General features: G+C 39.9%; 1 protein-coding gene across 1 annotated transcript in view; it reads right to left on the bottom strand.

Annotated features, from left to right (window-relative positions):
• Positions 1-7,243: 7,243 nt before the first annotated feature.
• elovl2 (ELOVL fatty acid elongase 2) overlaps positions 7,244-24,960 on the bottom strand; it is a 183,978-nt gene continuing 166,261 nt past the window's right edge. Inside the window, exons 7-8 of the mRNA XM_060849884.1 lie at positions 19,357-19,491; positions 7,244-7,366 (exon numbers count right to left, since the gene is read on the bottom strand). Of these exons, the coding sequence (XP_060705867.1) occupies positions 7,244-7,366; positions 19,357-19,491 (258 nt within the window). The remainder of the gene's footprint in view (positions 7,367-19,356; positions 19,492-24,960) is intronic.

The raw sequence follows: 24,960 nt of genomic DNA, 5'->3' as shown, positions 1-24,960 counted from the left end.
CTTGCGCTGTGAGGCAGCAGTGCTAACTGCTGTGCCATCTTATCATACCTGAAACTGCTGTGACATGGAATATGGAGCTGCCAGTCCTGCCCTACCTTCAACCTTGTCTCCGTGATTGCAGCAATATGTTCCCATGTGCTGATTAATGATCTAAGCTTATATACCTAACCAGTCACGCTCCTTGCACTAAAGTAGATGCAGGTTAGCTTTCCAGCCCTCCTTTCTTGAAATGACCATTTCTTCTCCTCCTGCTGGACTGTCCTCGTATTCCTTCGTTATCTGACTGAACCTTGTTCCTGACTGTACGTGTACTCTGTGCCCCATTCCCCAGCCATTTGGAATTAGCCAATTAGTTTAGAACCTTTCCAGCAGCATGAACAAACCTCCCAGCTGGAACCATTCCAGTTCGGTTGCAACCCATCCACATTGTATAACCCTGCCTCACAAATTAATCCAACACTCTAAAGCCTTCCTTTCTATTCCAAGGGTTGCACCACATGTTCATCTGACCTATCTTCCTATTTCCTATAACTTGGTAACATGTGGCACTGGAGGTAATCCAGAGATTACAACATTAATAGGTTTCCTCTATAATCTACTCTTTAATCTACATAATCCCCTCAATTCCTGTTGCAGGATCTCATTTTTATTTTACTCATGTTGACGGTACTGTTATGCATCATAACTACTGGCTCCTCATCCTCGCCCTCAGCTGCCCTAAGACATCCCTGACCCTGGCACTAGCGGAGCAGCATACTACTCATGATTCTCATTTGCTGCCACAGAACTGTTTGTCAGTTCACCTTACAACTGAGTCCCCTATTATTACAGCTCGTCCAGTCATCTTCCTCCTCTGCTGTGCAAAAAAGCCAACCATAGTGCTGAAAACTTGGCTGCTTTCTCCAGAGGACCCCCTCCCCTGCCAAGCAGTATACAATATGCTATAGCCATTCCTATCCTGGTGGTCGCCCAATGATTTTTCTGCCTGTAGCCCTTACCTGTGGTGTAGTCAGCTCACTAAATATGTTATCCACAATATCCTCAGCAGTATGGATGCTCTGCAGTGAGTTTATCCCTGTTCAGAATGATGTCTTTTTCTTATTTTTATCATTCACTGCTGAGCGCAACCTCATTCCTCACAGGATCTGCTCTGAGACTCTGTTTCCCAGTCAGTGTCTCTACAGTGTGGTTTTTCTGTGATGTCACCCTTTGCTTTGCAACTCCAATGCAACTCCGAAGTCACTGAAACATATAGTCAGGCTGTGCTGAATATGACGCCAAATTAAACTAATCCCTTCTGCCTGCCTATGGTCCATATCCCTCAATTCCTTGCATATTCACGTGCTTATCTAAAAGTCCCTTAAATGGCCCTAGCATATCTGCCTCCACCATCAGCCCTGGTAGAGTGTTCCAGAGTCTAGATTAGAGTGGTTTGGGAAAAGCACAGCATGTCGTGCAGCATCTGAGGAGCAGGAAAATCGACGATTTGGGCAAAAGCCCTGTTCCAGACTCCTGCCGTGGTATAAAAAAATTTGCCCCTCATATCTCCTTCGACCCCCCCCCCCACCCAAACCTCACCTTAAATGCATGCCTCACAGTTTTAGGCATCTAATTCTGGGAAAATAATTCTGACCATTAACCCAACTATGCATCTCATAATTTTATAGACTCCAGAGAAAACAACATGTTTTTTTTCTTGCCTCTTCTTATAGCTCGTAGCCTCTAATCCTGGCAGCACCCTGGTAAACCTCTTCTGCACCCTATCCAAAGCCTCCAAATCCTTCCTGCAATGTGGCAATAAAAACAATGCCCTACTCCAGGTGTGGCTTAATCAAAGTCTTACTAAGCTGCAACATGACATCCTGACTCTTGTACACAATTATCCAACTAATAGAGGCAATCATGCTGCATGCCTTCTTTACCACTCAATCTACATGTGCGGCCATTTTCTAGAAGCTATGGACTTAAACCCCAAAGTCTTGCTGTACATTAACGTTGTTAATGGGTCCTGCCATTAACTGTATACTCTTCCTTAACATTTGATCTCCCAAAGTGCAGCACCTCACACTTGCCTGGATTAAATTCCATCTGCCATTTCTCTGCCTAAATCTGCAAGTGATCCATATTCTATTGAATCCTTTCACAGTATCCACAACTCCACCAATCTTTCTATCATCTGCAAATTTACTAACCCATCCATCTACATTTTCATTCAAGTCATTTGTATATATTACAAACAACAGAGGTCTCAGAATGGATCCTTGTAAAACACCAATAGTCATGGACCTCCAGCCTGAAAAAACATGCTTCCTCCAATATCCTCTGCCTTCTATTTGCAAGCCAATTCTGAATCCATGCAGCCAAATCACCATAGCTCCCATGCATCTTAATTGTCTTGATGAGCTTACCCCAAGGGACCTTGTCAAAAGTGTTACTAAAATCCATGTAGACAACATCCACTAGTCCACCCTCATTAATCACCTTCATTAGTTCCTCAAAAAATTCAGTCAAGTTACATGACTTGCCCCACACAAAGCCTTACCGACTCTTCCTAATTAAACCACGCTTTTTCAAATGCATATAAAACCTATCCCCAGGAATTTTTTCCAATAGATTCCCAACCACCGACGTGAGGCTCACCAGTCTGTAGGTTCCTATTTATCCCTTTTCCCTTCCTGAATAAAGGAGCAACATTGCTACTCACCACTCTCTGGGACCTCCCCAGTGGCTAGCAAGGATACAAAAATCTTGGTCAAAGTTCCAAAGATTCTCAAACCTCTGAGAGATGAAATTCCTCCTTCTCTAAACCATAAAATGCAATTTATTGAACTTTATTCTGAGACTAATCCCTTTGTCCCCGAGATATTCCCAGATGGGGAAACATCCTCTCAGCTTTTACCCTATCAAGCCCCTTAAGACTCCTCTTTGTTTCAATGAGATCACCTACATTCTTCTAAGTTCCCATGAATAGAGTCCCAACCAGTTTAGCCTTTGCTGATAAGACAATCTCTCCAAATCAGGCATCATCTTAGTGAAACTTCTCTGAACTTTATTCTATAAATGATCCTATTTGTTAAATAAGGAGGCCAAACAAAAACTGGTGATAATACTCCAGGTGTGGTCTTGCCAGCATCTTGTACAGTTGCAGTAAGACATCTTACTGCATGCAGTATGCCAGCCCTCTTTAAATAAGGGTCAACATTCTATTAGCTTTCCTGATTACCTGCTACACCTGTATGCTAGCTTTCTGTGGTTTATGCACAAGTACGCCAAGTCCCTTTGTGTTGCAACTTTCTGCAGTTTTACTCCATTTACACAGTATCATTTTCCTTTCTAAACTGAACAACTTCACATTTTCTTACAATGTACTTCATTTAACAACTTATTACCCACTTATTTAACTTACTAATTTCTCTCTGTAAGCTGTTTGTATCCTGTTTGTAACTTGCATTTTCACCTATTTTTGTGTTTTCTGTGAATTTGGCTGCAGTAAATTTACTTCCTTCCTCCATGTCATTAACATATATTGGAAACAGTTGTGGTCCCAGAACTGATCCCTGAGAAATGTTGCCAGCTTGAAAAATAAACCCTTATCCCCACTCATTGTTTCTGAGTGAATTAGTACATTCTCTTCAAATGCCAATATACTCACTCCAATACATGGGCTCTTATAACTTACCCTTTTATGAGGTATCTCATCGAATACCTTCTGAAAATCCAAGTACAACACATTACTGGCTCCCCTCTATCTACTCTGATTGAGACTTCCTGAAAAAACTCTTCATAAATTAATCAAACGCAATTTCGCTTTCATGAAGTCATTCTGACTTTATTCCACTAGATTATAATTTTTCAAATGTTCTGCTATTACTTCCTTGATAATTGATTCCAATACTTTCCCAACAATAGATGTGAGGCTAATTGACCTATTCTTACTCATTTTTTGCCTCACTCCATTTTTGAATAGGAGTGTCACATTAGCAGTTTTGCAACCCTTCTCCAGAATTCAATGTTTTTTTGGAAAATTATAACCAATGTATCCACTATCTCTGCAGCTGCTGCTTTAAGGATCCTAGGATACAAGCCATCAGGGCCAGTGGACTTATCCACCTTTAGCCCCCATTAATATGTCTACTACTACTTCTTTAGTGATCGTGACAGTATTTCATAGAATCATGGATTTTTACAGAACAGAAGGAGGCTATTTGACCCATTATGTCTATATCAGCTCCAGAAAGAGTTACCCTGGTAGACCAACTCTTCAGTCTTATCTCTGTATTTAATTCCTCCTCTATCATCTTTAGTATTAAGGGGATGTTTGAAATATCTTCCATCGTAAGGAATGATGCAAATAACAATTCAACTCATCCGTCATTTCCTTGTTTCCCAATTCATTTTCTAAGGTACCTCTATTCACTTTGACTGCTCTCTTCCCTTTTATATATTTAAAACAGCTCTTATTATCAGTTCTTTCATTGTGTCCTAGTTTGCCCTCATCATTCATTTTCTTCCTTTGTTATATTTTTAGTTCTACTTTGCTATATTCTGAAATTATCCAAGTCTTCAGGGCTTTCACTGACTTTGGTGTCTTTAGATGCTTTTTCTTTCAACTCAATACTTTCTTGGTTAGCCACAGCTGGTTTATCCCTCTCTTGGAATCTTCCCTCCTTTCTGGTTGGGTACTTTTGCTAAGAGTCATGAATTACCCGCTTAAATGTCTATCATTGCTTGCTTACTATCATTGCTGATAATCTATCCACCTAGTTCACTTTAGCTAACTCTATCCTCACTTCATTATAAGTCCCTTTAGTTAATGAAAACATAGTAGTTTCTGACCCAAGTTTCTCCAACTGAATATTAAATTCTATCATGTTATGATCACTAGCTCCTAAGGAACCTTTTACTCTGAGCTCATTTATTAAACTTGCCACATTACCACTTCAAGACACCCTTGCTCCCTGTTGACTCCAAGACATATTGTTTGAGAAATTATCTCTAATCCACTTAATGAATTTGTTATCATAGCTACCCTTTCAAATTTGATTAACCCAATCAACATGAAGATTAAAGTTTCCCATAATATTTCTTTTTTCTTTTTTCATTCTCGTATTATTTGTTGATCTTTGTGGTGAAGCAAAGCATCAACTAAATTAAGTTTGATTTTGCCTTTTCCAAAGAGTGCCTATTGTTTGGGGGTCTGTACATTGCGGGGCTCCCAATGTTTTCTTTCCCTTTCTGTTTTAAGCTTCTACCCAAATAGACTCTACATCATCCAAACCTAGATCATCTCTCACAACTGTCCTCATTTCATCTCTTTATTAATAGTAATAGCTTTCCATCTGTCCTGTTTCTCGGAAAGTATCCCTCAATTCCAGTGGTAACTCACTATGTTATGAAGTTCTTCCTCTCAGCACCATTATTTTTTCATCTTCCAGCTATTAAACAACATTTATTTGTGTTAGTGTTAGTTTAATCAAATACATTATCAATATCCAAAGATCTGAATCACCAACTTCTTAACTTGCTTTTGCATTTTTAACATTTTTCTGTTATTCCTTCCAAAATGTCTTATGTTAATTAACTATTGTCCGATCTATCTTCCTGTCTTTCCAATATTATCTATAATTATCATTGTCAACTATAGTTTTTGTTAGTGCCTCTTATAAATTTTGATGTGGCCAGTTCCCAACACCACATCGTTCGCATATTGTGAATTGTGCTCACTTTGACTGCATCGCTCTCATCACTTGACCAATATTTATCGTTTGTCAGCCTACTTCAATCATTGGAGAACCCTGTTCTGTGAACAAAAGGAAAAGCTTTTGAGTAATTAAAAAAACTAATTCATTGAAAAGTTCTGGTTGATGTGAAACTTAATATTGTATGAGATAATCTTTGATCATCAGTTGTTCATTATTTACACTTCTCAAAGTCAAACTTAATTTTGTTGATGCTTTGCTTCACCACAAAATCTTATCATCTGATAACTTACACTACTATCAAGCATTTCTGGAAAACTTGTTGACATTCTGGATTGAACAATCATTTTGATGTTAGTGTGATGTGCCTCATTCTTTTGAGTCATTTTCTTGATCTCCAGTAGTTGCTGTCTGCATAATATTAAACTTTGTTACAAAACTTCAGGACTTGCCCATATTCATTAGATGATACAACCTTGTGCCTGTCTCTAACAATTAGAAAAACTAAAGTGCAAGTAAACAAATGTTTACTACCTCTCAAATTTCATCTTAGAGGTTCTGGGATTGTTCACAGGCCATACCTCTACATATCCCCAGTGTATTAATTTCCTCAAGATGGTGGGAAATCAGAAACTATCATTTTCAAGGTGGTCTGATGGCCTCCTACCATACTTAGAACGTAGAACAGTAGAGCACAGGAATGGGCCCTTCAGGTTATTGTAACAAGTTATTGTTATCACTAAATGTATTATCTTCACATTTAAATCTTCGGATCATCTATTCTTCATGCACACAAGAAGAAGCTAGGTTTTACTGTATATGTAAAAAAAAGCTAAGTTTTGTGAAAACTTTAATTCCCAACAGCAGCGATTTAAAGACTAAATTAGAAGTATTTTGAAAGATTTTATTAGACTTTTTTAAAAGGTTTATACAAACAACTCAATCAGTCAGTAGAGTACAAAGTCTACATTTATGAATATACAAATAAAATTCAAACATTTTAATTAGCACGTAGAAATCTAGATCTTGAGACAGGTGGAACAGACCTTAATATTGAGAGAAGTTTAAATAAAAATCTCAAATTTGAGATTTTGTGAAGGGTATTATCACTGTGTGCTCCAAAAGTAAGGCAGTTTTGTAAACATATTTACTGGTGAAAATAATCATGTATTTTTACTGAAATTTGGGTGAACATACAAATGACAAGGCAGTTACATTTATTTGAAATTCTGTTCCAGAATGATCTAAATTCCTCTAAGATTCTGGACTTGTAACCTATGCTGGGTCCAGAAACCAGACGATTGTTTAAATTTGTAGGTCACATCTGAAAAGTACAATGATCTGACTTTTAAAAAAAACTCTGATAAAATATTAACTGAACTAAAAATTAAGTACAAGTTTTTTTTTGTAACCAGTTCAAATATTCTGGTTTTCTGATTTAAAGACCAATAGAGAAATTTTAATCTTTTAAATTAAGAAGAGAGCAGGTAGATGTAACTATGAGTGTTTATCAGTACTTTAATGCTATACTGGCTTTATAGAAATTAATCTATTTTATTTGATGTGCTGCCTTTAATGGTCTTTGCATAGCCATTGTAATATCCATTCTTCATTTCATTCAGATCAGAAGCGGCTTTGTCATTCTGTTGTACTGATTTTCTGTAAGTCTGTATTAAAAAAAAGGAGAATATTTAACGGACAGTTTTTGAATGAAAAAGGATAAATAATATCATTGAAATCTTATGCCAAAATGCATCACTTTACTCTTCTCTATTACATTCTACCTACCACTTATCTGGCCATCTGGCTAGCTCATGTCCTTTTACAGTCAGTTGATATTATTTTCACTGTTTGTCATTTCTTCAAGTTTGGTATCCTTGGCAAATTTTGAACACTTCTGCATCAATGTCATTTTCCTGCAATTACTCTAGATCCCTTATTATCTTTTGTGACTGGTAATGTATCAATCTCTTGATTATACTCAATGACTAAACAAACCCAGTCTCTGGTGCACAGAATTCCAAAGATTTACTGCCCTCTAAGTGAAGAAATCCCTCCTCATAAATAGCTTTCTAAATATTTAATTTGAAATTGTGTTCCCTGGTTCTAGACATCCCAAGTATGGAAGTCATCCTGCATTTATCCTGTACAGCCCTATCAGAGTATTGTATGCTTAAACTAGATTGCCTCTTTATTTCTAAACACTCAACACTCTTGTTAAGAAAACATATGGTGTTTTGGCTTTCATTAACAGGGGGATTGAGTTTGAGAGTTGAGATCTTGTTGCAGCTCTATAAAATTTTGGTTAGACCGCACTTGGAATACTGCATCCAGTTCTGGTCGCCCTATTATAAGAGAGATGTGGATGCTTTGGAGAGGAGGTTTACCAGGATGCTGCCTGGAATGGAGGGCTTATCTTATGAAGAGAGGTTGACTGAGCTTGGACATTTTTCATTGGAAAAAAGGAGGAGGAGAGGGGACCTAATTAAGGTATACAAGATAATGAGAGGCGTAGATAGAGTCGATAGCCAGAGACTATTTCCCAGGGCAGAAATGACTAATACGAGGGGTCATAGTTTTAAGCTGGTTGGAGGAAAATATAGAGGGGATATCAGAGGCGGGTTCTTTACACAGAGAGTTGTGAGAGCATGAATGTGTTGCCAGCAGCAGTTGTGGAGGCAAGGTCATTGGGGACATTTAAGAGACTCTTGGGCATGCATATGGTCACAGAAATTTGAGGGTGCATACATGAGGATCAGTGGTCGGCACAACATCGTGGGCTGAAGGGCCTGTTCTGTGCTGTACTGTTCTATGTTCTACGTTCAACAACATAGGTACTGTCTCCTAATACGATGATCCAGTCATCTCAAAGGTCAGTCTGATTGGACTGCCTCTATGGCAAGCATGTCCTTCCTGAGATAAGGAGATCAAGACTGTCCACAACCATCCTGATGTGGCCTCACTAAGCCTGTAATGACGGGAAGACATTTTTAACCCTGTTATCAAATCCTCCTGCATTAAAGGCCAATATATTTTTTGCCTTCCTAATTGCTGACTGCATATGCATATTAGCTCTTTCTGATTTATTAACAAGGATACCCAGGTCTGTTTAAGAAGTAACAAACCAAGGAGAGCCCAATGGATGTTCTCTTCCTTCCTGTGGTGCCACTTGTCTGGAGGCTACTGAGTAAGATAAGGGCCCATGGTGTTAGAAGATTGGCTGTCTGGAAGAAAGTGAAGAGTGGAGTGCTATCTCAGGATTGCACCTGGTGACAAGTGATGTTTCACAAGAGTCAGTGCTGGGACCACAACTTTTCACTTCATACATTCATGATCTAGATGAAGAAATTGAGGGCGCTCTGGCTAAATTTGCAGATGATACAAAGATAGGTAGAGGGACAGGTAGTATTGAGGAGGTGGGGACCCTGCAGGGATTTGGACACGTTAGGAGAATGGGCAAAGAAGTTGGCAGATGGGGTAAAATGTGGGAAAATGTGAGGTCATGGACTTTGACAGGAAGAATAGAGGTGTGGACTTTTTTTAAAAGGAGAGGAAATTCAGAAATCTGAAGTGCAGAGAGACTTGGGAGTTCTAGTTCAGGATTCTCTGAAGGTAAACTTGCAGGTTGACTCAGTAGTTAGGAAGGCAATGCAATGAAGGCATTTATTTTCAGAGCAATTGAATATAAAAACAGGGATGTATATCTGGTTTGACCACATTTAGAGTATTGTGCTCGGTACTGGGTCCCATATCTCAGGAAGGAATTACTAGCCTTGAGCGGGTTCAGAGAAGGTTCACGAGAATGAAAAGCTTATCATATGAGGAGTGTTCGAAGACTCTGGATCTCCTCTTGATAGTTTAGAAGGATTGGGGGGGAATCTAATTGAAACTTACATAATACTGAATGACCTGGGCAGAAAAGATGTTGGGTAGATGTTTCCATTGATAGGAGAAACTAGAACCTGAAGACACAGCCTTAGAGTAAAGGGAAAATCTTTTAGAGAAACTTTTTCAGCCAGAGAGTGGTGAACCTATGGAATTCACTGCCACAGAAGGCTATGGAGGCCAGGTCATTGAGTATATTTAAGACGGAGATAGGTTTTTGATTGTCAAGGGGGCCAAGGTCCACGGAGAGAAAGCGGGAGAATGAGATTGAGAAACGTAGGAGCCATGGTTGAATGGCGGAGCAGATTTGAAGGGCTGAATGGCCTAATTTCTGCCACTATGTTTTATGGTCTTTGGACATCAACAATTCAGTCTCTCAGCTTCAAAAACAAATTATGCAGTTCTGTTTTTCAAGCCTCAGTAGAAAACTTCACATTTTTCCACATTATATTCTATCCACCATGTTCTTGCCCATTCACTCAGCCTGTCTAAATCCCCTTGACATTTTCCTCATGATTCTCATTGACACCTAGTTTTGTGTCATCAACCCATGTAGAAATACATTTGATCCCCACATCTAAATCATTGAGACAGATTTTGAATAACCGAGGCCAAAGCATCGATCCTTGCATTATCTCACCTGTTACAGCTGGCCAAACTGAGAGAAATCTGTTTATTTATACTCTGTTTTCTATCTGTTAAACATTTCTTAATCTACATCATTATATTAATACCCACCCCTTAAAGAAAACCCCAGATGCTCTAATTTTGTGGGGAGGTGATCGTCTAGTGATATTATTGCTAGAATATTAATCCAAAGACCCAGTAATGTTGTGGGGACCCAGGTTCAAATCCTGCCATGACAGATGGAGGAATTTGAATTCAATTTTAAAAACTGTGAAATTAAGAGATTAACGATGACCACCAAACCATTGTCAATTGTTGGAAAAACCCATCTGGTTTACTGAAGTCCTTCAAGGAAGGAAACTGCTGTCCTTTCCTGGTCTACATGTGACTCTAGACCCACAGCAATGTAGTTGATTCTTAAAAATCAAGGATGGGTATAAAATGCTGGCCCAGCCAAGGACACCCACATCCCACGATTGAATAAAGGAATAAAATAGAGAATGTTGCTGCTTGACCCGTGTGGGATGTTATTGAAAAACATATGCAAGTCCAAATACACATTAACGTATTCACCCTTATCATGTGTTTCTATTCTCAAAAAAGGCCAACAGACTTGTCAATCTAATTTCCCTTCCTGAAATCAATGTTGAATTTTCCCAGTCCTACCATTATTTTCCAAATGTCCAGTAATCATATTCTTTATAATAGCTTCTAGTACTTCCCCTACTGTCAGGTAAAAATATCTGTAGTTCCCTCATATTTACATCATACTTAGATCATCTGCATTTTTGTGCCTCAAAGGAATGTAAATTGTTTGTAAACTATGTATTAATTTTTTGTGCGCTAGCCATTAGCAGTCTACCAGCTAACCTGTTAATCTAGCAGAGACAATTTTCCCTCACACGTTTATAGTTTCTTTGTTTAGATCTAAAACCCCACTTTGGGAATAATATCACTTTCAAATTTGATATAAAATTCTATTATACCTATGGTTACACTTTGTTAAAGACTTCTTTACAACTAGATTATTGCTTTTTTAAAATTATGCCATACTTGATTTGAGAGCCTAGTAGTTAGTTGTGGTCTCAACTTACTGATCCAAAACAAAACTCTGTAGAAATTTTAGGAATTCATCTTACATGGCATTCATACTAGTTAGGTATATGCAGTATTCAGTTGAAATTCCTCATGATCATTCTTGCTATTCACAACCCAAAGCCCTGATTTCTACCAACTCCTACGTGATTTTTTGACCTATAAGGAACTTCTTGCAATGTTTTCTACTCATTTCTGTTTCTTAGAACAACCCACATTTACTCCATGCCTTGATCTTCTGATTGAAGAACCTCTCTGACTTCTGTACTGGTCCTTTTTTGACAGCACTAACCCACGTACTTTTCACTTTTTCCCTTTCCTTACTAAATGCTGAATATTCAGTTCTCAACCTTGGTCAACTTATTAATCATGTCGCTGCAGAAATGCTATGACCACAACTCGGTGACTTTTACTTTAGTGATGGAGAGGGATAATCGTGCGCCGCAGGGCAAGAGCTATAGCTGGGGGCAGGGAAATTATGATGCAGTGAGGCATGACTTAGGATGTGTGGATTGGAAAAACAGGCTTCAAGAGAAGAACACTAATGAGATGTGGGGAGTGTTCAAGGAGCAGCTACTGCGTGTCCTCGATAGGTATGTACCAGTCAGGCATGGTGTAAAGGGCCTTGTGAGGCAGCTGTGGTTTAGTAAGGAATTGGAGTCCCTTGTGAAAGGGAAGAAGGCGGCATATGTAAAGATGAGGCGTGAAGGTTCAGTAGGGGCGATTGAGAGTTATAAGATAGCCAGGAAGGAGCTAAAGAGGGAGCTAAGAGAAGCGAGAAGGGGACATGAAAAGTCTTTAGCTGGTAGGATTAGGGAAAACCCAAAGGCTTTCTATAGGTATGTCAAGAATAAAAGGATGACTAGGGTAGGTATCGGTCCAGTCAAGGATAGTAGTGGGAAGTTGTGTGTGGAGGCGGAGGAGATTGGAGAGACATTAAATCAGTATTTTTCATCAGTATTCACTCAGGAACAGGACACTGTTGCTGATGTGAATATGGAATCACAAATAATTAGAATGGATGCCCTGGAAATATGCAGGGAAGAGGTTTTGGGAATATTGGAAAAGATGAATATAGATAAGTCTCCTGGGCCTGATGGCATTTACCCCAGGATCCTACGGGAAGCTAGGGAGGAGATAGCAGAGCCATTGGCCTGGATTTTTATGTCGTCATTGTCAACGGGAATAGTACCAGAGGACTGGAGGATAGCGAATGTGGTCCCATTGTTCAAGAAAGGGAGTAGGGATAGCCCTAGTAACTATAGGCCAGTGAGTCTGACTTCAGTGGTGGGCAAAGTCTTAGAGAGAATGGTAAGGGATAAGATTTATGAACATCTGGGTAGGAATAACGTGATCAGGGATAGCCAGCATGGTTTTGTGAAGGACAGGTCGTGCCTCACAAACCTTATTGAGTTCTTTGAGAAGGTGACTAAGGAAATGGATGAGGGTAAAGCAGTAGATGTTGTGTATATGGATTTTAGTAAGGCGTTCGATAAGGTTCCCCATGGTAGGCTAATGCTAAAACTTCGGAGGTATGGCATTGAGGATACATTAGAGGTTTGGATTCGGAATTGGCTGGCTGGAAGGAGACAGAGGGTAGTAGTTGATGGATTATGTTCATCTTGGAGCACAGTTACTAGCGGTGTACCACAAGGATCTGTTTTGGGACCATTGCTTTTTGTTATCTTTATAAATGATCTAGAGGAAGGACTTGAAAGCTGGGTAAGCAAGTTTGCGGATGACACAAAAGTCGGTGGAGTTGTGGATAGTGAGGAAGGAAGTGGTAGGTTACAGCGGGATATAGATAAGTTGCAGAGCTGGGCGGAAATGTGGCAAATGGAATTCAATGTAGCTAAGTGCGAAGTCGTTCACTTTGGTAGGAATAACAAGATGATGGATTACTGGGCTAATGGTAGGCTACTTGGTAGTGTGGATGAGCAGAGGGATCTTGGTGTCTATGTACACAGATCTCTGAAAGTTGCCACCCAGGTAAATAGTGCTGTGAGGAAGGCATATGGTGTACTGGGCTTTATTGGCAGAGGAATTGAGTTCTGGAGTCCTGAGGTCATGTTGCAGTTGTATAAGACTCTGGTGAGGCCTCATCTGGAGTATTGTGTGCAGTTTTGGTCGCCATACTATAGGAAGGATGTGGAAGCTTTAGAACGAGTGCAGAGGAGGTTTACCAGGATGTTGCCTGGAATGGTAGGAAAATCTTATGAGGAAAGGCTGAGGCACTTGGGGCTGTTCTCATTGGAGAAGAGAAGGTTTAGGGGAGATCTGATAGAAGTGTATAAGATGATTAGGGGTTTAGATAGGGTAGATACTAAGAACCTTTTACCGCTAATGGAGTCAGGTGTTACTAGGGGACATAGCTTTAAATTAAGGGGTGGTAGGTATAGGACAGATGTTAGGGATAGATTCTTCACACAGCGGGTTGTGAGTTCATGGAATGCCCTGCCCGTATCAGTGGTGAACTTTCCTTCTTTATGGTCATTTAAGCGGGCATTGGATAGGCATTTGGAAGTTATTGGGCTAGTATAGGTTAGGTAGGATTCGGTCGGCGCAACATCGAGGGCCGAAGGGCCTGTACTGCGCTGTATCCTTCTATGTTCTATGTTCTATTCAGATAAAGACCCTTCTATTCTGTATTCCTTTATCTTCACAATTTCTGGCTTAATTTTCCTGCCACTGTTGCTACTTTGCTTCCTGGCCTTGTCCTCTCTCTTTAATTTATCATGTTTTCTCTCACATAAGCCCTCATCTTCATTACCAAATTATAAAGCCTTCTTCACCACTCCAGTTATACTGTGGCGTGACATGAACTGCATAGAACATAGAACAATACAGCACAGAACAGGCCCTTCAGCCCACGATGTTGTGCCGAACATCTATCCTAGATTAAGCACCCATCCATGTACCTATCCAATTGCCGCTTAAAGGTCGCCAATGGTTCTGACTCTACCACTCCCATGGGCAGCGCATTCCATGCCCCCATCACTCTCTGGGTAAAGAACCCACCCCTGACATCTCCCCTATACCATCCACCCTTCACCTTAAATTTATGTCCCCTTGTAACACTCTGTTGTACCCGGGGAAAACGTTTCTGACTGTCTACTCTATCTATTCCTCTGATCATCTTATAAACCTCTATCAAGTCACCCCTCATCCTTCGCCGTTACAACGAGAAAAGGCTGAGAACTCTCAACCTATCCTCGTACGACCTATTCTCCATTCCAGACAACATCCTGGTAAATCTTCTCTGCACCCTCTCCAAAGCTTCCACATCTTTCCTAAAATGAGGCGACCGGAACTGCACACAGTACTCCAAATGTGGCCTAACCAAAGTCCTGTACAGCTGCAACATCACTTCACGACTCTTGAATTCAATCCCTCTGCTAATGAACGCTAATAGACCATAGGCCTTCTTACAAGCTCTATCCACCTGAGTGGCAACTTTCAAAGATCTATGTACATAGACCCCAAGATCCCTCTGTTCCTCCACCTGACTAAGAACCCTACCGTTAACCCTGTATTCCGCATTCTTATTTGTTCTTCCAAAATGGACAACCTCACACTTGGCAGGGTTTAACTCCATCTGCCACTCCTCAGCCCAGCTCTGCATCATATCTAAGTCCCTTTGCAGCCGACAACAGCCCTCCTCACTGTCCACAACTCCACCAATCTTCGTATTATCTGCAAATTTAGTGACCCACCCTTCGACTCCCTCATCCAAGTCATTAATAAAAATTACAAACAGCAGAGGACCTAGAACTGATCCCTGCGGAACTCCACTTGTAACTGAGCTCCAGGCTGAATATTTACCATCTACCACCACTCTCTGACTTCGACTGGTTAGCCAGTTTTCTATCCAATTGGCCAAATTTCCCTCTATCCCATGCCTCCTGACTTTCCGCATAAGCCTACCATGGGGAACCCTATCAAATGCCTTACTAAAATCCATGTACACTACATCCACTGCTCTACCCTCATCCATATGCTTGGTCACCTCCTCAAAGAATTCAATAAGACTTGTAACGCAAGACCTACCCTTCACAAATCCATGCTGGCTGTCCCTAATCAAGCAGTGCCTTTCCAGATACTCATAAATCCTATCCCTCAGTACCCTTTCCATTACTTTGCCTACCACAGAAGTAAGACTAACTGGCCTGTAATTCCCGGGGTTATCCCTATTCCCTTTTTTGAACAGGGGCACAACATTCGCTACTCTCCAATCCCCTGGTACCACCCCCGTTGACAGTGAAGACGAAAAGATCGTTGCCAACGGTACTGCAATTTCCTCTCTTGCTTCCCACATAATCCTAGGATATACCCCGTCAGGCCCGGGGGACTTGTCTATCCTCAAGTTGTTCACAATGTCCAACACATCTTCCTTCCTAACAAGTATCTCTTCTAGCTTACCAGTCCGTTTCACACTCACCTCTTCAACAATACGGTCCCTCTCGTTCGTAAATACTGAATAAAAGTACTCATTCAAGACCTCTCCTATCTCTTCCGACTCAATACACAATCTCCCACTACTGTCCTTGATCGGACCTACCCTCGTTCTCGTCATTCTCATGTTTCTCACATACGCATAAAATGCCTTGGGGTTATCCTTGATCCTATCCACCAAGGATTTTTCATGCCCTCTCTTCGCTCTCCTAATCCCTTTCTTCAGGTCCCTTCTGGCTATCCTGTATCCCTCCACTGCTCTGTCTGAACCCTGTTTCCTCAACCTTATGTAAGCCTCCTTCTTCCTCTTTACTAGACATTCAACCTCCCTCGTCAACCAAGGCTCCCTCACACGACCATTTCGTTCCTGCCTGATAGGTACATACATATCAAGGACACGTCGTATCTGCTCTTTGAAAAAGTTCCACATTTCCACCACATCCTTCCCTGACAGCCTATGCTCCCAACTTATGCTCCTCAAATCCTGTCTTACAGCATCATAATTTCCCTTCCCCCAATTGTAAAATCTACCCTGTTGTGCGCACCTATCTCTCTCCATAACCAAGGTGAAAGTCACAGAATTGTGGTCACCATCTCCAAAATGTTCACCCACTAACAAGCCCATCACTTGTCCCGGTTCATTACCGAGTACCAAATCCAATATGGCCTCCCCTCTGGTTGGACAATCTACATACTGAGTTAGAAAAGCTTCCTGGACACACTGCACAAACACCGCCCCATCCAATCTACTTGATCTAAAGAGCTTCCAATCAATATTTGGGAAGTTGAAGTCAGCCCATGACTACGACTCTGTGGCTTCTGCACCTTTCCAAAATCTGTTTCCCAATCTGTTTCTCCACATCTCTGCTGCTATTGGGGGGCCTATAGTAAACACCCAACAAGGTGCATCTTTGAGCATTGGGCCAAGTTGGGTGAGTAGTTGAAAGAGGTGCTCCTTTGCTTTTACTAACTTTTTCACCTACTAGAATTGGTTGTTGCTGTACTATTTGTGGTGTATCTGGTAAGTTCTATAAGATTCAAATAGCATAGGAAGTGTGAAAATAATAATAAAACATAAAAAAGAAAAACAAACAATTAAATAAAATTAAGTAAATTTAAAATACATTGAAAATGACAGGCCAAGTAATGTGTCACAGCTATAACACTAAAGAATATATTCAGGAGTTCTTTAGCCAGTGTGATCCTTGGCGAACATGTCCACAGTAAGCCTTTGTGGTCTCTCACGCTTTGAGCTGGGGACCAAACTGTGGACACTGACAAATCAGGGAGGGAAAACATTACCAGACACACTTCCCTTTCAGGAGGTGGACACACCCATTAGGGTCATCAGATTTGGTCAATGGTCAGGAAAAGGTATGATTCCAAGTAAGGGGACCAAGAGGGCAGGATTTCACCCTTGCAATTGCTTGACGGATTTGAGGTTCTTTTACTTATTTGCTTGAGACTGATCAGTGCAAAATGGATCTCAGAACTCACCATGGTATAGAAATTTGTTCAAATAGGGGAGCAAAAAGGAACACAATGGTAGTAGAGAACCATTCCACGAGAGAGATTGACACCATTCTCTGCAGCAAAGAATGAGAGTCCATACATCTTTGTTGCCTACTCTCTGTCAGGGTTCAGAACGTCTGCTCAGGGAGGAGAAAGATTCAGTTACTGTTGTCTATGTGTAGGGGCCAATGACATAATAAGATTAGGAAAGGAATTTTGCATAGTCAATAAGGAGCTAGGTATCAAAATAATCAAGATCTCAAAAGTAATAATCACTGAACAATTACCTGAAATATGTGCAAATTGGTAGAAAGCAAATGAGTTTCAAGAAATGAATGTGTGTCTCAACACTAGTGCAGTAGAAGTGCATTCCATTTAGTGGGGTACTGCAGAAAGTAGGGCAAAAATTTAGGAAGATGTGGTAAAGTGTAAAAATACAGTAAAAAAGAAAAGTATCAGTAGGGAACAAGATGGGATAGAGAGTACAAATCTAAAACTAAATCAACAGATAAGGCTATATGTCACAGAAATAATAAAAGTATCTGTAAAGGGTCTGTATCTGAATGCATTCTGTAGCATTCAAACCAAAACAAATCAACTGATAGCTCAAATAGAAATAAAATAATATGATCTAATAGCAGAGACATGGCAGTAGGATAGCTCAGATAAACACCTGAATATTGAAGGGTACAATGCATAGGAAGGACAGGAAGCCAGGAAAAGGGGACGGGGTGGCTCTCTTAATTGATGATGGAATGAGGGAAGATAATAGAGAGGGAAGATAATAGAGAGGGAAGATAATAGAGAGGGAAGATAATAGAGAGGGAAGATAATAGAGAGGGAAGATAACAGAGAGGGAAGATAATAGAGAGGGAAGATAATAGAGAGGGAAGATAATAGAGAGGGAAGATAACAGAGAGGGAAGATAATAGAGAGGGAAGATAATAGAGAGGGAAGATAATAGAGAGGGAAGATAATAGAGAGGGAAGATAATAGAGAGGGAAGATAATAGAGAGGGAAGATAACAGAGAGGGAAAATCGAAGTTCAGAAAACGAAATTTTATATGTATTTTAAATAGAAATGAGAAATGATACAGACAACATGCCACAATTGAGAGAGGTATAACAGTAGGATGAAGTATAAAAGAAGAAATAATGCTTATCAGAGAAGTCTAGTAACAATCATGGGGGATTTTAATCCACATGAACTAGAAAAATCAGATGGGCAAAATGGCTGAGGTGCGATTCATAGAAATTTTTTCGGTTAGTTTTATCGATTGGTAGATTATTGTTCAATAAAGATGGGATTAATTAATGTCTTCATTATTGCTGAGACAAAAAGAGATATTTTCTTGAAGCATTTTGTCTTGCACTCATCTGACAATCACAGGGAAAAAATAATGTTTATAGTGTATGAGAGGCTGATTGCTTAGTAAGTGGTAGGGGTTTTGATACGAAGACTGGAATCATTAACTGCCAGACCTTGTGTAAATTTTAAGCCAGGTAGGTTGACACAGAATGGTTAAGGCATTGCCTTGAGAAATGAACAAGCAAATGGTAAACGCTCAATTTGTTTAAGCATGTCCAGTCTACCTCAGATCATTGTGAATGGGCAAGATACCTCAAAATTCTGAGCAACAGGTGAAGCTAGTTTTTCAAGCTGCTATTATGTAGGAGCAACACATATTCATCAAAAATTGGATGCAGCCATTAAGCCTCAGCTAGCTCTTCCGATATTGCTCCGATTTAGATCGGAGAGTTCGGAGCCATTTACCATCCTTAAATAGACAGCCAATTGGTAAAATTGCCAAGCAGGTCTAACTTTTGGCAAGTGTGAACTCAGGCACCCTAAGTACCTTAACATTGAGAACTGAAGATCCTCCTCAAATTTAACACAACAATTCTTAAACTTTACCTACCGCTGGCAGTCTGTCCAGTCTGTAATTTGTAGGGATATCCTTGATCCTTTATTGAATACTGATAACACACTATTATATTGGATATTGAGAAAATTAGAAATACTACAATTTATATTTAACTTTCTAAGACAAGCATGTAGTCCCTTTGGCAAGGCATTTTTTCTTACCTTTCTGTAAAAGTTTATGAACAGGATGACCAGTGTGACCATATAGGAGGACTGGAATAACAAGCAGCCAAGTGGGAATCCACATGGTTTCACTACTGCACTCAGTGTATGGATAATTGTAAGTACAAATTGTATCTGAAAGAAAATGTCAAATGGCATAATTAAATTAAACAAAAATCCTGAAGAGATTTGTCAAAGTAATGTCACACCTGACGAATCTACCTGATTTTTTTCTTGAAGAGACAACTGAAGTAATGGGTAGGAAAACTGTCTCTGGATATTGTTAAATGATCTTCCATAATGCATTTGATAAAGTTCCTCAAGAGACCTAAACAAAGTTGATGTCATGGAATTGAAAGCAAATTATTTGACTGATTAGGAAATTGGCTGAGAGGCAGGAAACAAAGAATAAGGATACTGTGACAGAGATAACCCAAAAGAATTGTGGTAGAGCATAACTATTCACTATTAATGACTTAGATGGAATAGAAAATCACATTCATACTTGATACAAAGACTGTAAGCAGTATAGGTGAAGCCTATTAAAAACCAAGTAAATGGGTAAAACTTTGGCAAATGAATTCCATCTCAGCAAACGTAAAGCAATCTATTTTAAATCTAAAATGCTAACAACAGAACACTTTCTAAATGGGGAGAAGTTAAATTCAGCTGCACAGGACACTAAAATGTCATGAACAGGCACATAAATAAGCACTGCATGTTAATGGAATGCTCATTATAGCTAATGGACCAGAATACAAGGAAGTAGAAGTCATGCTGCAATTATATAAAGTTCTAGTTAGATCATACCTGAAGCAGTGTGAATATTCTAAGCAACAAACCCTTGCAAAGATACATTAACTTTAAAGGGAATACAACATAGGTTTACAAGAATGATATCTGGACTCTACAGATTCAATTGTGAGGAGAGTCAATACAAACACAAGTTTGCATTGGCTGGAATTTAAACAATTAAAGGGCAATGAAAAGAAAAAAAACAATTCAGCAGTAATGTGAAATATTGAGAAAACTATTCCCACTGGGTGACAGTCTGACAATGACAGCCAAGCCTTTCACAAGTCAAATCAAAAAGCACTTCAACATAAAGTTTGAGCTCTTTTCTATAAATAGCAATTGCAAGTTTTATTATGTTCTATACTGTAGGTTAGATGGGCTTCAGATTTGTTCCACAGGTCAGCGCAACATCGAGCGGCCTGTACAGCGCTGTAACATTCTATGTTCTAAGTTTTTATCTGATACTGAGAAGATTTTCCTTATTTAATGATACAAAGTTATATGGCATCTAGGCAGATATAAAAATTACATGCAGGCTCTAGGAGTTCTTAACTGTTGCTTCCTAAGTAAACATAAACAAGATCGTTATCAATGCAAAATTATTTCAAAACTTTATAAAATCTAATGGGTCATGAATTTTAATTGCTTGTGCAGAAGCAGAGGAAAGATGTTTTAGTGTACGTGAAGGCCCATAAATACCAGGGAGGAGAAAGTGAGGTCTGCAGATGCTGGAGATCAGAGCTGAAAATGTGTTGCTGGAAAAGCACAGCAGGTCAGGCAGCATCCAAGGAACAGGAGATTCGACGTTTCAGGCATAAGCCTGAAGAAGGGCTTATGCCCAAAACATCGAATCTCCTGTTCCTTGGATGCTGCCTGACCTGCTGCGCTTTTCCAGCAACACATTTTCAGCATAAATACCAGGTGCAAATGTGTTGCTGGTCAAAGCACAGCAGGGTAGGCAGCATCTCAGGAATAGAGAATTCGACGTTTCGAGCATAAGCCCTTCATCAGGAATCGTTTCGAGCATAAGCCCTTCCCTGATGAGATATATTCCAGGCTGCCACAGAACACGAACAGACCCTTTGGCCCACAATATTGTGCCGAACAAGACAGCAAATTAAACTAATCTCATCTGCCTGTCCTTGGTCCATATGCCCCTATTCCTTGCATATTCATGTGCTTATCCAAAAATGCCTTTGCCATATCTGCCTCCACCACTACCCCAGCAGCACATTCCAGATTCTTACCACTCTGTGTAAAATATCTATCCCTCATATCTCCTTTGAATGTTTCCCATCTCATCTTAAATGCAGATGAACATATGTTGAAGCTGAGGAGTCAGTGGTTTAGAGGGAATGTGAGGAAAGTCTTTTTTTCACCCAAAAAGTAATGGAAATGTGGACCACACTGCCTGAGACAGTGGTAAAGGTAGGTTCTGTTACAACATTTAAGTAGTATATGGATGAATGCTTAAAATACCAGGTCATTGCAGGCTATGGACCAAGTACAGATAAAAGGAATTAGTGTAGCTTGGTGTCTGTTTGGCAGCATAAGCGTAATAGACCAAAGGACCTGTTTCTTTGCTGAATGACCCTAATTAAGAATAAACACATTTGATTTGAATAAGCCTAAACTGATGTGCTTCAATAAAGTAAGTTAATCTAATGGCACACAGTTTATTTTTAGGACTGTTGAGAAAAATTGCATACTGATAATTTACAGCTTGAATTTAACTTTAATAATCTAAAGTAAGTAAAATCTGAAGCAAGCAAATGCAGACATGAATGTGGATGAGCAAAAGCTTGGTCAAAGGTATTTTGATAAATGTCTCAACGAAAGGAAAGTGGAAAGGCATAAAAGCCAAAAAAAAGGGAATACCATAAATCAGGTCGCTTGTAATTGAAGGCATGTGAATGATGGACAAAAAAAGTGGGGGACATGTAAGGTGGTGTTTGGAGGACTGTAAAGTTCTTACAGAATTTAATTCTGAATGAGGCTACAGATTGAAAATGGTGAGACCTTGAAGCGATTGAATGTGATGACAAGAATTTTAAATTCAAAGTGTTGATGGACTAGGTGGAGAATTAAAATGGGTGTGATATAGGGCCTGGTTTTTAAATGAGTGCAAGATGGGATGCAGTCAGGAGTCCATTGGAATAGTTAAGTTAGAAGATAGCAAAGCATGGACAAATATCTGAACAACAGGTGGACTGAAGCAGGTGCAATATTACACAAATGAGTGAAAGCAATTTTGGTAGATTAGATTACCTACAGTGTGGAAACAGGCCCTTTGGCCCAGCAAGTCCACACTGACCATCCAAAGAGTAACCCACCCAGATTCATTTCCCTCTGACTAATACACCAAACGCTATCGGCAACTTAGTATGGTCAATCCACCTAACCTGCACATCTTTGGACTGTGGGAGGAAACCGGAGTACCCAAAGGAAACCCACGCAGACACTGGGAGAATATGCAAACTCCACACAGACAGTCGCCCGAGGCTGAAATCTAATGCGGGTCCTGGTGCTGTGTGGCTGCAGTGCTAACCACTGAGCCACCGTGCTGCCCAAAAACTATTGTGGAGAATGTGGGCAACGATCCCACTAACTCTTGCATGTGAAGCGAGCACTCTACCATTTGAGCTAATTCCCCGACGAAGGGGTCTAGGGGTATGGTTCTCGCTTCAGGCATTTGGTTTTTGGTAATGAAGAGGATTTGGAGCTGTGCATTGAAGGGGTAAGGCAGAAAACAACTGAAAATAAACAGAAGCATGGAATGTTCAGGGAGAGGTAAAAGCAAATAAGAGAAACAAAGAGGGATCATGAGGAAAGACTAGCAGGTAACATTAAGAAAAATCCCAAAGTCTTCTATAATGATATTAACAGTAAGTGTGATTAAAAGGGGTGCAAGGCTGATCAGAGACCAAAAAGGAGATTTACAGTTGGAGAAGGGGCATAGCTAAAGTGTTAAATGAATACATTCCATCTATCTCTACTCAAGGATGCCGCCCAAGCATAAGCGAGAAACTTTGTCACTCAAAGTGTTCAAAACCAATAAGCAAGAAATGTTGGATTGATTGTTGCCAGTTAGTTGATAAGGCACTGGGACCAGACAAGATGTATCCAAAGATTTTGAAGGAAGTGCACATAGACATTATTGGGCCACTGGCTGCCTAGATCAGAGGCTGTATGAGAACATGGGGGGATTGCAACCATTTCAGACTTGTTCAAAAGGGTTTATAAGGATAATCCTAGCAATTACAGATTGGTTAGTTTAACTTCACTAGTGGGAAACTTCTAGAAATAATTATTTGATGTGGAAAAGCTTGTGTTGATTAGGAAGAGTCAGTGAGGATTTCTGAAGGGGAAAATTATGTTTAACTAACTTGCTGGAGTTCAACTAAGAGGTAATAGGTTTGATGGGCGTTGCACCATCTGACTTACTACCCGAACTGACAGATTTTTATTGCTCTGCAATCAATAACAACATGATCTTGTACATAAAAGGTGTAGATACTGTGAAAATGTCACCTCAATATACCCTTTTTGTGTGGACTCTTAATCAACAGGTTTGTCCCTATTTTTCCCACTCATAAATGCTCTGCAGAGCTGTGTCATTCTATCCCATTTGTCAGTGCTAAGATTAAGGAGAATATAACTTAATCCTACATGGATAAACAGTTTGGTCATATGTTTAAATCATAAGTCTGTTCTTAATAAACAAATAATCTGTGAGTTAACTGAAGAAAGCTAGTGAAAAGCTAATTTTATTCTAGATAACAGTGAGAAAGAGAAGCAAGATCTGCTTCAGCTTTGTACAGATCATTTTCAGTGCTTAACTCTGATTTGATTTCCAGTGCACTCCTCCTACCAGAGTCTAAATACAGCAAAGTGAAGACCAATGTCACTGAATTTAACAGTTGCAACTTCAGATACTGATATTTCTTTAATTTTGCAGATACATACAGGCATTAAAGGATAGAACAGATACTGGTTCACCAGAAAATTATTGGGGTTGTTGAGGCAGAGTCTTTAAGTATATTTGAGACTAAAATAGACAGATTAGATTAGGGAGATTAGATTCCCTACAGTGTGGAAACAGGCCATTTGGCCCAACAAGTGCACACCAACCCTTCAAAAAGGAACCTACCCACACCCTCTTTCCTCTGACTAATACACCTAACACTATGGGCAATTTAGCCTGGCCAATCCACCTGACTTGCACATCAATAGATTGTGGGAGGAGACCCACAGGCACGGGGAGAATGTGCAAACTCCACACAGCCAGTCACCCAAAGTTGGAATTTAACCCAGTCCCTGGTGCTGTGAGGTTGCAGGGCTGCCCTAATTGCCACAATACTGATATTTAATCAATATGGGAATTCAGGAATATGAGGGAAGAGGCAGGAAAGTGGAGCTGAGGATTATCAAATCAGCCATGATCTCATTGAATGGTGGAGCAGATTTGCTGGCTGAAATGAATTATAGAATGAACTCCTATTTAGATCTCTGCTCTAAGATTTCTTCTGACAGCAGGCTCTCACAGGCATGCTATGCATGTGGGTTGATAACACAAACTCTGTTGTCAATAAATAACCCTTAGCATTCATTAGCTATCCTTTGCTTTTCCTTGGTGGTTGAAGTAGACTTGACAAAGGACTGCTGTAAAATGAATATTTCATAATTATAACCAAGATATTGGCATCAACCAGTTGCTGTGGTCATGCAATATAAGGGAAACAAATTTATTTCAGGTCATTTTGATAAGGCACAGAAAAAGTTGGATAAGAAATAGTTTTTAGAGTTACA

This window comes from Hemiscyllium ocellatum, chromosome 34 (genome assembly GCF_020745735.1).
Source record: "Hemiscyllium ocellatum isolate sHemOce1 chromosome 34, sHemOce1.pat.X.cur, whole genome shotgun sequence".
Taxonomy (NCBI): Eukaryota; Metazoa; Chordata; class Chondrichthyes; order Orectolobiformes; family Hemiscylliidae; genus Hemiscyllium; species Hemiscyllium ocellatum.
Note: the sequence above shows the minus strand (reverse complement) of the source record. Positions and strands in the feature narration are given on the sequence as shown.